Source organism: Amphibalanus amphitrite, unplaced genomic scaffold (assembly GCF_019059575.1).
Source record: "Amphibalanus amphitrite isolate SeventyFive unplaced genomic scaffold, NRLGWU_Aamphi_draft 000160F_arrow, whole genome shotgun sequence".
Classification (NCBI taxonomy): Eukaryota; Metazoa; Arthropoda; class Thecostraca; order Balanomorpha; family Balanidae; genus Amphibalanus; species Amphibalanus amphitrite.
The window spans coordinates 370,713-383,734 of NW_024881655.1; the positions used below are offsets into that span (position 1 = coordinate 370,713).

At 49.1% G+C, this 13,022-nt stretch overlaps 1 protein-coding gene across 5 annotated transcripts; it reads left to right on the forward strand.

Moving 5' to 3' along the window:
- The first annotated feature begins 18 nt into the window (after nt 1-18).
- Nucleotides 19-11,351, forward strand: LOC122383297 (protein arginine N-methyltransferase 1-like). Of its 5 annotated transcripts, none has more exons than XM_043369586.1 (9): nt 19-260; nt 5,359-5,868; nt 6,025-6,219; nt 6,694-6,848; nt 7,303-7,493; nt 7,879-8,114; nt 8,498-8,660; nt 10,415-10,611; nt 10,937-11,351. In XM_043369586.1, the coding sequence occupies exons 2-9, from the start codon at nt 5,364-5,366 to the stop codon at nt 11,044-11,046; spliced, it is 1,752 nt and encodes a 583-aa protein (XP_043225521.1). In that variant the 5' UTR covers nt 19-260; nt 5,359-5,363; the 3' UTR covers nt 11,047-11,351. The 5 variants fall into 5 exon arrangements, with proteins under 5 accessions (XP_043225521.1, XP_043225522.1, XP_043225520.1 ...); XM_043369587.1 differs by having other exon boundaries at nt 71-263; XM_043369585.1 differs by having other exon boundaries at nt 241-272.
- The last annotated feature ends 1,671 nt before the right edge of the window (nt 11,352-13,022 follow it).

A 13,022-nucleotide genomic window follows, 5' to 3' on the forward strand; every position in this document is an offset into this window, starting at 1 on the left:
AGTTTTGTTTTAGCTGCTGTGACTTGTGAGCTTCGGCAGATATATGGCGCAGCAAAGACGATAGATGACTGTTTTATATGTCCTGTTCGCTTTCGTTTCGGGAAAGCTAACGAATAGGGCAAGGAATATGGAAGACGTTTCTGCTATACTAGCATAAAAAACGTAAACGCGTGTTTGATCGAATACAAAACTCATTTTTGCTCTTATTTTCGTTCCACGTCTTCGTGTTTACTACGACTTGACTACGACCACGTGTTCCGGTAGTAAGAGTTGTGAGATGTTTTCCAACTGGAGATATATATTACTTACTTACCGTAAACCGGGGTGACAATGATACCCGGGGTGACTTTGATCATAGACCAATTTTGGGCCTCAAATGAGCAATTAGCTGCTGTGAACTGCATTTTCTATGCCAATAGTTAAAGGGACTGTCCCACCTTAACATTAGATTTGAGTTGAGATAGCCATCTTGATGGACGTTCTTTGAAAATCAGTGCCGTGAAAACCGTTTCTCCAGCAATTACTTCATCGCAAAGAAATTTGAGTTTGATTTTGACATCTGTGCAAATAAGTGCCACAATGTATTGGTATAGGCACTTAAATCTGATGACGTCATCAGGCTTTCGAAAGTCCGTTAAATGTTTGACTAAAACGTTTTGTAGCACGCGGTGGTATATGCTGCGTTGCGCGCAACAAATGCCGCACTTTTAAATAAAGTCGCTAGGAACAGCGGAGATCCCAAAAAGTAAACAAAAGTAAAAGTCTAATATCTTGAAAACCGGTGAATATTTTTCGGTGAAATTTGGTAGATATTCGTTTTCGCTCTTTCTGAACCGAGCGACATCACTTTCATGCCAATTCATAAACTTTTTTAAAGGTGGGAGGGTCCCTTTAAATAAAGCAATGAAGCATTATATCAGACACTTTGGGTCCCAGTTAGAATAATCATGTTCATGTCACAGCTTGTTTTTTTGTTGTCATTGGCATGAAGTATAAATTCGCTAGCATCTCCAGCAAAAATAATGGTAAAGATGAGAAAGACCCAGATAAAGAAAGAGAAAGGAAAGGCTTAGATACTGATGATGGAGGATGAGCATTGAGCTGCTCTATCTCAGTGGTAATTGGAGCGTCAATGGGAAGTGAAAAAGAAAATCAGCTGGGAGGGGCATGAATAGTGTGGCAAGTGGTCCCACAGCCACCAGCAGACAAAGTGTGATGTAGAACAGGTAGCCTGTGGCTTAGGACATCTGTGACAGTTACTTAATCTTGAAGTCAGAGGTTAAAGTAGCTAATTTTGCTGCTTATAGCTCTGTAATGTCAGTTTAGACCCAGAGCATGCAACTTTATTTTAATACCTCAATGATTCATATTTTTACTGTAAAATGTGTGAGTTTTTGTCAAGCAAAGCCTTTGATTTTATTCAAAACATGTAATTTTATCACACAAGCCCCTTCTGAGGGCTCCTATGGCACACATAAGGTGATTTTAATGTAGTGATCATAGTCACCCCGACGTCTGGGTGAGCATGATCTATTTTTTGGTAAAAAAATAAAATATTTATGATAAATTTCAAGGCATTTATTGTACTCAGTTAGATAGAGAATTGTTCAATTGGTATGATGAAACAGTTTCCAGAGTGAAATCTCAAGTGATATACAAGATATTGTACCAAACTGGTCAAAAGTGATACAAAGTCACCCCAGTTTACGGTACTTACTTACTTACTTAGAAGTACAGAATTTTGATAGGCCACTTGGCCTTTACGTCCGTTCCATTTGAGCTGCTTAGTGTGGGTTTTACTGGTCTGTGTAAGGAATCGCGTGTACGAAGTCCGCCCAGTGGGTGTCTAGGCTGGGCCCTGTTTCACCGGTGATAGCAGCACGCTGCTTTTGCACGTGTCAAATTGGGTTTCCATGGAAACATCAACAGGCCCATTGCTCCAACACTACCACAAGTGTGACGTCAGCTCGCGCAATTTGATAGCAGCGTGGTAGCAGCGTCCCGTGAAACACCGCCCAGGTCTTGAACTGGTTGAGTGTACTGGCGTCGACGACTTCTGGCGGTAGACTGTTCCAGTCGTTTATAACCCTTACTGAGAAGGCGTCTCGACGGACTCTGGAGACCGCGTGCGGCTTCACGAGGCGCCACGAGTGACCTCTGGTTTCACGGGCGGTTGAGCGGTCGAAGAAGACACGCGAGTCCAGGTCAAGGTCGATACCTCCATGTAGCATCTGATATACCGCAATCATGTCACCGCGCCTTCGTCGGTAGTACAGGGATGGTAGTTTCAGCGCCTGCAGGCTGCAGTCTCTCAGTGTAGGGCAGATGGCGCAGCTCCGAGACCTTCTTGGTCGCCCTCCACTGGACGCGCTCCACTCGTTTCTGGTCTGTGCAGCTGAAAGGGCCCCACACTATGTTCCCGTATTCAAGGTGGGGTTGGACTAGGGTCTTGAACAGTAGGGGCAACATTGATTTGTCAATCAGCTGGAAGGACCTCTGAATCATGGAAAGTATCCACGAGGCTTTGCTGACAGCCGCGGCAGCTTGTTTGCGAAACTTCAACTCCGTGTCTACGTAGACTCCCAGATCCTTCTCTGCCGCCACCTGCTCCATTCGAGCGCCCTTCAGCTGGTAGACTCGCTGGGGGTTCTGGCGACCAATGTGGAGGACCCTGCACTTTTCTGCATTAAACTCAAGCTTCCATTCATTCGCCCAGTCTGATGCAGCGTCCAGGTCTCTCTGAAGGGCTAGAGGGCCGGTTAATATATGTTATTTTAATATATTTATTATATATTATTAATATATATTATATATTAACCCTCGCATGTGTAGGGGGGGGGGGGGGTCGGATGGACCCCACATGGTTTTTCGCAAATAACTCGCGTAAAAAGCGGCCGATCGCGACGAAACTTTCAGTACCCTCGCATTGATCAATTTTACACCTACCCTGAAAATTTCATGACCCTGACCCAAATGACCTTTGACCTGTGACCTCTTTTCCGAGACCATGTTTGGCCGGAATCGCGATTCCGCGCATGTCGGCTCGCATTAGCCGCGCGTTTGCAAGCTTTTCGTGGTTTCAAACGTTCAAACATGTGATTTGATGTTGCTCCCATGCATTAGGGTGGGTGTCAAGGTCACCTGAAGGTCAGGTCAGGTCATTGACCTTTGGTGACCTCGGGTGACCTCGGTTCACTTTTTCGGGTTTTACATGTTTCTAGGCTAGTTTTTGGAGCTGAATTCGAATTTAGCAACCATTTGAACATTTACGAAGTAGTTTTGGTGCCTTCGTAACATGTTACGAAGCTGTCAGAGGCGGTTGACACGTACTACGAATACCCGTCACGACGCCTACTGGTTGACCTGACCTGACCTGACCCGACCTGGTCTAAATGCTTAAAGTCATTATCTGTGATCAAAACTAACACGATATTCGTGATCAGCACCCCGAAAAACCCCTTAGCAGCTACACTTTACGACTTTCTAATAGGTCCCGATTTTCCCGACTTTGGGTCATTCACCTGACCTGGAAGGTCAACCGATGACCTAGGACCTTAAAATTGGGTATCATCGGCTTCCTCTCCTCACGGGCAACACGCTCGTTTTTTCCGCGAAGCTCTAGATCGATCAGGGGCCAAACGGCAAGGGGGCGGGTCCAACCGACCCCCCCCCCCCCCTACACATTAGAAGCTGGCAAACGCCGCACACATGCGAGGGTTAGTATATATAGGTAATATATAGGTATTAACTATAATATATATTATATTATATATAATAGGTATATATTATAATATATATTAACAAATAAATATTAACATTTTTGTTTTTATCCTTTCCTGTGTTTGCGTGTGTGTGTTGTTGTTTGACTGGTCTCTGTTTTGACGCTAACTCAGTTGGGGAAACTACGAGGAGCCTATGAGTAGGAAACTACGAGTAGGAGGTAGGCGAAATCCGCCCCCCCCCTTCCACTGCGCGTGTTAAGACAGGTCACCAGGTCATGAAGGTCAATTGTCGAGGGACGGCGCCTCAAAAAAAGTTGTAATGCTCTCCAGAGCTGCACTGACTGGATAATCACTTAAAAACTTTCAGAATTGATGAGAGCAACAGCAAAGTTAAAACATTCATCTTGGAGGTTTGATATTGGTAACCTAAGGTCAGGTCAATTCTACAACTTTTCTTTTGAAATTTGAAAATCATTGGGATTAAATTGAAATGTTTTTATGGAATTCATAGTTCATTCTAGGCACTCTTAAACATGGTAGAAGATAAACACGACACATCAAATTTGAAAAATGCACCCTTGGGCACCCATTGGTCTTTATGCTCCTGAGGTCATCTCAGGCCATGGAAGACCTAGCAGGTTTTTACAATAACTTTTGATAGGTCCTATACATGCTAGATAGATGTTAACACCTTGGATTTATCCAGCTTAATGATTCAGTTAGAATAATGTGCAATATGACCTTTTCTGGTTATGTCAAGAGAGGTCAAGACCTTGACCTTAGGTCAAATTTTCAAAATGACCTTTTAATGTCAAGTTACAGTTCATTTGACTCGTTTTGACAAGAGGAACACAATGTCAGCAAAATAAATGACCAAGTTTTTAGTCGAAAGCTTTCGCAGAAAAATATTGCAGGGGCCCTGTTTCACCGGTGATAGCAGCACGCTGCTTTTACACGTGTCAAATTGGGTTTCCATGGAATCATCAACAGGCCCATTGGTCCAACACTACCACAAGTGTGACGTCAGCTCGCGCAATTTGATAGCAGCGTGGTAGCAGCGTCCCGTGAAACACCGCCAGGGCGTCGTCCCCGGCTGTGTCACGAGGTGTGGGGTAGGCTCCCACTTCAGCCGTAGCCTGGGCCCTGGGGGGGGGGGGGGGAGAACAAGGATCGGGAGGAGGAGGAGCCCTCCTATAATTGAGACCAAGTGCCCATTGGAGGCAGGTCCGAATAAAAAAGGATGTTTTCCACAAAAATGTCTATTTGCTAGTAAAGTTTCAGTCTTCCAGTTCCAAAGACTAAACTGTTAACCTCACATCAAATCTAAGAACAGCACTCTGAAAGAGCAATAAAGAAGCTATCAAATGGGCTTTTCCTTGGCGCTGTAGCCTTTTCTGCTTCTTATTTATGCACCGATTTGTCAGAAATTGTCGAAATCGGCGAAACTTGACCTTTGAAGATATCTCGTGACCTGACCATTGATCTGAACAAAAATCTGATTTCGTCATGATTTTTGACGCTCTTCCGGACGTTACTTACCGCGTCTCTACGTGGCCCAGGAGTCGAGTTAGAATGGATTAACGTCCCTTCCATCAGAGGAAGGTTTGACAATTTAATACCTATTTACTATTTTCAGATCTTATGGTCAAGACACTTATTTTCCAATACACCAACCTCTTGAACATGTCAGCTGACCTAGAAGACATGCCTGACCTTGAAGAATCTGCTCCTGCCGACACTGCTTCAGTCACCACTGTAAGGCTCGGTGACCATCAGTCACCAGCCGCACCTCCTGTCTCAGCTGGCCACGATGTCGCCGGCGTTGATTCAGACGATGATGATGATGACGAGGCCTGGGAGGAGATGGAGGAAGACTGTGAGCCGCTGCCTGCGGCCACCTGTCTTTTCTGCCCGCTCCAACTGCCGGCCTCGGACCTCGTGGCGCACTGCCGGTCGGAGCACAGTCTCGACCTGGCCGGCCTGGCGGTGCGCCACGCCCTCGACTCGTTCGGCTACATCCGCCTGGTGAACTACGTGAGGTCGACTCGCGTGACGCCGTCTGAGCTGGACGGGCTGCCGGCGGCCGCGTGGGCGGACCAGGCCTTCATGAAGCCGGTGGTGCAGGACGATCCGCTGCTCATGATCGGTGAGTGACGGCGGGGAATCTGTTTGTCTATTCTCAATTAGTACGTATGTGTGTGTGGTGGGGGGGGGTCCCTATTGTAGATATACAGACCATTTTTTAAAACCGCGCTACATTTATCTACATGGTGCCTTAACCACCTAATTCCCCCATCCCCAGACGTGGACGACCTGCTGGCGGCGGCCGAGGGCGGCGCGGCGCCGCCCCCGTCGGAGCCGGCCGAGCCCGTGGTCAGCTACGAGGGTGACCGGGTCACCCTGTCGACGCAGCACTACGAGCAGCTGCAGCGGCAGCTGGCCGCGCTGCGCCGGCAGCTGCAGCTCACCGAGGATAGGGACGAGCAGCTGGTCAAAGGTGGGTGGGCTAAGGGCTACAGTGCGTGCAGTGGTGCTCGTGAGTACTTGAGTAGCCAGCGGTTACTGGACGAGACCAGGGGTGGGTTCTACGAGTTGGGCCTTGTCTCGTGATCACTTGAAAGGTTTTCCGAGAACCGATGCCTAACCTGACTAGAATTCTGCCGAGCTGAGGCATGATACCGGTAGTGACATCTGTGTGATCTTCTCGTTGGCCGCATCACTGGACGTGGTGCTAGTTATCAAGTCATACCTTTCACGATATCATGCCTGGACGCCCCAGAATTTGTCACACTATCTTTTTACGCCAAATAGAGCATGCATATTCACGAACGACGTCGCTTCTGTTCCTTGCGATGTTCTTACCATCTCACCGCTAATGGGTCTGACGGTCTGTCAGCAGCCTGGCGGTTATTCTGACCCGTCAGTGGACAGTGACTGACTTACTTATCCTGCCTCCTATGTATCCCTCTAGACATGGCCACGATGCGCGGCACCATGCACCAGATCCTGCGGCTGGACGACGAGGAGGTGGAGCAGGGGCCCGTGTCGGCCGCCTCAGCCGCCGGAGACAGCGCCAGCTACTTCGAGTCGTACGCCCACTTTGGCATCCATCACGAGATGCTCTCGGTGGGTATAGCGGACGTGCTGGGTGCGACAGAATGAGAAGGGACAGATACAGACCCAGGTCCCTCGTCGGGGACGAGTTAGGCATGACTTCATATTCGGCTTTAGATGTGTTTTTAAATGCCGCATTTATGGCACGATTCAGAATGCAACGATTTTGTGTGAAATGGAAGATAAAAACAATCGATGCGTTCGATAAGTCATTGTTAGCGCTGTGTAATATTTGCAATCGTGGGAACTAAATTAATGAGACGAGAAAAGAGACAAAATTATTATGTTGAAAATGGTAATTCACTACCCGTGCTGTCACGCTGTAAATTTATCAACATTGCCCTATAGAGTGGTTGAGCCGCAGACATGTTTGCATCCATCCACCCTGTGCCATCGTCGGAGGCATGACTCCGTACCGAGTCGTTCAGGGACGCATCACCCCCTCTCCCTCCCCCCGCTACCCCAGGACCGCGTCCGCACCGAGTCGTACCGGGACGCCATCTGCCGTAACGCGGCGCCGTGCGTGCGCGGCCGGGCCGTGCTCGACCTCGGCTGCGGCACCGGCATCCTGTCGATGCTGTGTGCGCGCGCCGGCGCCGCCGAGGTGGTCGGGGTCGACCAGTCGGAGGTCATTTACCACGCCATGGATATCGTCAGGTACGGGCTTAAGGCGACCGAGGGAGGTCTAAAGAGGGAGTGGGTGTTCTGAGTGCCAGAACAGTCCTGGAGATTTGAACATCGCAACAAATTACTGTAGAGTGACGACCCTGATGTTGTTTGTTCTGCTCGTTTGTGCAAAAGGACTAACTTACGTTACTCTATTGAGGTTCAATTGCAGTAGCTATTGACTATTTGTTTGTCCATAGTGCCGTACATTCCCTAAAATGGCTGTGAAGATTGAGATCATTTGAGCAACTCATTTGGATACTTTTTGGCTGTGCATTAAAAAAAAATGTATATTTCACACCAGTAAGCAAAAATTACATGCGCATCCGCATTGAACTCCGGTCCGGTCGTATCTAACCTCCCTTGTTTCCGGCAGGGAGAACCGCCTATCCGACATCATCACCCTAGTAAAAGGCCGCCTGGAGGACGCGAAGCTGCCCGGCGGGCCGGACCGCAAGTTTGACATCATCGTCTCCGAGTGGATGGGCTACTTTCTGTTGTTTGAGGGCATGTTGGACTCGGTGTTGTACGCGCGGGACCGACTGCTGGCTGACGGCGGCCGGCTGCTGCCCAACCGGTGTACCATCAGCCTGGTGGCCGCCTCCGATCAGGGTGAGTGAGTGAGTTAGTGAGTTGAGTGAGTGAGTAAGTGAGTGACTGAGTTAGTGAGAGGGAGGGAGAGAGCTGCTGCCCAACCAGTGGAGCACCAGCCTGGTGGCGGCCTCCGACCAGGGTGAGCAGTAGGCGAGGGGTGGCTGGACTGGCGACTGTCACCATGGAACTGGTCTATGTATTGGTGTGCCATCAGCCTGTGGGCAAGGAGTGGGTTAGGGTCTTGGGGTGGATGGACTAGTGGCTGTTCTTCTAGGTTATTGTCACTGTGTTGACTGCTCATGATTTGGGTAAATGTGATCGGGAACTGACGACGGTTAGCTTGGAGCGTTGCCGATCTGCCGGTCAGCTCAGCGTCCCTCCCTCCCTCCGCTGCCCCGCAGAGCGGTACGACAACCTGCTGACCTTTTGGGAGGACGTGTACGGGTTCCGTATGAGCTGCCTCCGACCGGAGGTGCTCCAGGAGGCCAGCGTGGAGGTGGTGCCGGCCGCCGCCGTCTGCTCCCAGCCCTGCCTCCTGAAAACGCTCGATATCAACACCATCAGGTGGGCGACGGAATTTGTTACATCCATCTCGTTAGCGTGATGATTCATGATTGAAGTTATTTTTTACAGCTCAGTCACCATTTCATTCGATGATGATGATTCAGGGGTTTAGGGCGCCGGTGACCTATCGACAATTGGTCGTTTTTCCCATAAAACAAAAGTAAAGCACCTTTAACCCGCGAGTTGCTGGGGGGGGGGGGGCGTTAAACGCCCCCACTTTTTTCGCCGGGCCATAGCATAAAAACGGCGCGCCGCAGTCGTGCCAAATTTTGGGTACCTGTAGGGAATTGATTGAAGTTTATTGTGACAAAGTTTCAAAAAAATCGGTCGGAAAATTTTTGAGATATCGAGGTTTGAGTGACGTCATGATTTCTGAGTTTTCGACCAAAAACGGCATATGTTAAAAAAAAAATCATATAAAATCACAGAACAGACATACAGACATGCCGTAAACGCCATTAAACTGCCAATACCATGAACAATCAAATGGCTATCTTCGATTATTGATTATTGCTCCGCATTTTCCAAAATCTTGAACTGAATCTTGGCAATTTCTCGTGACTACCTCACGACCATGATACATGCATTTCTTAATGAACTTTTTGAGCCAAACGCGTACACATATGATAAAATGAATGTCACCATCGTGTTTTCGCCCCAAATTACCCATAAAACATGTGTCACAGGCTGCGAATATCAGTTTTGATTTTCGGGGATATGTGCCTACCGGGTTGACCTGACCTTGACCCTGACCTATGCTTGACTGACCCCTACATGGAGCTGACACTCTTGTAGGCCTTATATGATGGATTGTGCACCGTTTTGACAGAGTTTATGACGAGAGGCGCCCATTGCGAAGTCCTGAAGTCCATGCTACTGAAAGCCCGATTTCAGGTGTTTGACCTGACCTTGACCCGACCTGTGACCTCAAAATTCAACTTTAAAGTACTCATCTGAAGCGTCTCGTCGCGTTCTTTCGTTTGCCGCCTCGTGCGTTTCGCTGCGCCTATTGGTTCTCGAGTTATCGGCTGGGGGCGTTTAACGCCCCCCCCCCCCCCCCAGCAAACGGTGGGTGGCGAAATACCCCAGCAACTGCCGGGTTAAAGCACCTTTACATATTTGGCCTATCTAATTATGAATTATGATTCTACTGATGCTGACAAGTTAAATTCAAGCTCACATTATGAGGGGTGGGTCGTTTGCGTGCGTGAGCTACTTTATGGAGCGCGTGAGCGGCGTCTGTGAACCGTCCATTTTTCAATTCGGCTTTGTTGCTCTCATGATCCTCCTCGTCCCATTCTCGCAGCTCAGTTATCCCTGGAATGAGCTGACCTTCATTCAGCAGACTTCCTTTTTCGTGTACCGGCTCCCCTTCTATTTCGAGAACTCATTTATCTTTGTAAGAACCTACCTACCATATGATGACAAATATCGGCGTTTTTTTCGAGTAAGGAGTTCCTGAGTTAACACTAAGTAGTCTTTACGACCCAAGTCCTGGCAGCTACCGTCCGCTCGAGAAAAACGTCTGCGGGACACTGCCTAATCAGCGCGCTCATAACTATACGAGCGTCACCGACTCTGAACTGGGGCACGACCCATTCCTGCTACTGCATATGGCCCGTCGCATGAGCCTCAACAATGTTTCTTCGTGCTGACTCTCACGCTAGGATCTTACCACCATTCAGTTCAGAATGCCAGTCTTTTCCCCTGTGCTCTCCACGTGTTTGATGTGTTTGTGTTGTTTGTTTCCCCAGGGTGGAGGACACAGAGTTCACGTCTCCGTTCCGTCTGCGCGCGCTGCGCTCGTGTCGCGTCACGGCGCTGGTGGGCTACTTTGACACGCACTTTGACCTGCCGGTGCCGGTGGAATTTAGCACGGGCCCGCACACGACGCCCACACACTGGAAACAGACGGCATTCTACCTGGAGCGGCCCATCACCGTGGCAGAAGGTGTGTCTCACGAGGGAGGGCCGGTGGGAGCGGGGTGCTTAGGAGTCGCTGTGAGGTGTAGAGGTGTATCTTTCACTGACTGAGAGGGTAGAGGTAGGGGGCTATCACCTGGAGCAATCTGCTACGAGCAATCCATATCGATCACAGTGGCAATGCCGCAGATTTTAAGTTAAAGTAAAGAATAACAGTAAACGGTTTTTATGCCTACAGTAGCTAGTCTTCCAGAGTTTCATTGGAGTTGAAGCGATCTTGTGCTAACAGCTGATCCTGTCCGTGCTCCCTGGAGCCAGTATCGTCGTAACCCGACTGTGTGCTCCGCTTACAGGTGACACGATCGAGGGCAGTCTGTTCTGCGGCCGGGATCGAAAGGACCCGCGATCACTGCGAGTCACCATCACAATCGCCGGGAAGAGTCAGTCCTACCGCGTCTCGTAGCGCGTGGGGTGGACGGCGCGGTGTGAGGACGTGGCTGCCGACATGTCAGGTCAGCACGGGTTCTGCTGCGACACTGGGCGCCGAGATGTGGTCGAGGCTGCTGAGAAATGTCTCCAGGAATGATGGTCATGAGGGATTGTCGCAATTCGAATGTCCAGTTCGCTGTCCAGTGATGTATTGAAGTGACGAGCAAAACGTAGGTGTCTTGTTTTGGGACAATGTGCATTGGGGTTTATGAAAAACGGAGAAATGTTTTTTACCAATATTTTATCGACAAATGACAATAAAATATGGATAACACGCAACGCTCTTATTGATTTACAATTCACGATTTACTAATAATCACACAATTATTCATTTATATGAAATGTCTGAACAGGAATACACTGCAATGGCATCAGAAAGACACGATCCAGTCACAAGCCTTGTACAGTGATATACAATTTTTCAGCCTGCATGTCTTGTCTACATGGACTATGCTGCTGGGTAATGAGCAAGTAATAAGCACATTGTTGGCGTTAGGTGTTAATTTGACAGCACGAGATTCTTATGTGTCTTGCCAGCTGGCGGTTTCATTACGTGCCATATTTCATCATCAGCTGTCCTAAGTTTACATTACATCTTCGGTTAACTGAAGACAGCAATGCATTAATTAAATTAGTATTGGACCGTATGACATCTGACTAATTAATGACATTAAAATCTGGATTGTGCCTGGGTTGTGTCTGGTTATAAAAAGTATCGTACTTACATTGAAATCGCATGACTTTATATAGCAACATCGCCACCAGGGCCCTGTTTCACCGGTGATAGCAGCACGATACTATAAAATTGCGCGAGCTGACGTAATGTGATGACGTCACACTAATGACGTTTCGTGTAATCCGTGAGCTTTTTCATAGCTACGTTTGGAACAGAGTTGCCGTATCCTTGAATGCGTTTGATACATTCGCACGGCCGTGAAGATGTTAGCAGCAATATTTGATGACATCACACAGATTGACGACGGCAAGGTTTGTTGATGTCTCCATGGAAACCCAATTTGACACGTGTGATAGCAGCGTGCTGCTATCACCGGTGACACAGGGCCCAGAGCTACCTACACCTGTATAGCCTTGCGGCAGTCATTTCTCGCGTAGCTAACTACACAATAATAGGTAAAATAAGAATCTGTGACATCATAGCCCTTCTAACAACAGAAACTACATGAGAGTAACTTATACTGACGTGTAATGGCCTGCATCTGTTTTCCTCCCCGGCACACCCCTCCCCTCCCCTTCCCCTTCCTCCTCCCCCTCAGTGGTCCGACTCTGGGGCGGAAATAGCCCCGTTGGCGGGCGGTTCGGGGCGGAGACCGCGCCCAACCGGGACCGTGTCTCCGGCGCCGCGCGGGCGCGCTGTTTTCGCGCGGGTGGTGGGCGCGCGAACACGGCTGGCTGAGAGCCAGGCGGCCGGGACCGAACCGTACGCAGCGACCCCGGCCGCGCAGTGAGCCGAGCCAAAATGCCTTACTATCACATGGGCAGCTCGTGCTGCGTGGCTAGGCGGCGAATTTTTCCATTTGCAGCCAGTCTTTGACAACATATTTGTCTAAATTGCGTTTCCTGGAACTGGGAAGGTCATAATGAACATGTGTGTTATGGGTACGCTAATTAACCATGGTAAATTACGTCATTGTTGTAATCACCCGTCGGTATCTGTAGCATGCACTGGGCATTCACTGCCCGTAGTCTGCCCGCCTCCCCAGTTGTTCTGGCATCCCTCGCCCGTCTGTCTGGCCCGTACCCGTTGTCGGGTCAATCAGACGTTGACAGGCTGTTGACGGGTGACGGGGACCGCCTGACGACGAGCCGTCTGCCACAGTGTGGGCCGTAAACATCACGGTCTTTGTGCCGGGGTACTGGCTGCGTCGGACTGTCAGGGAGAGAAACTGGGGCATAGAATGTGCGACTTGCGGGTTTGATGATGACAAGAAT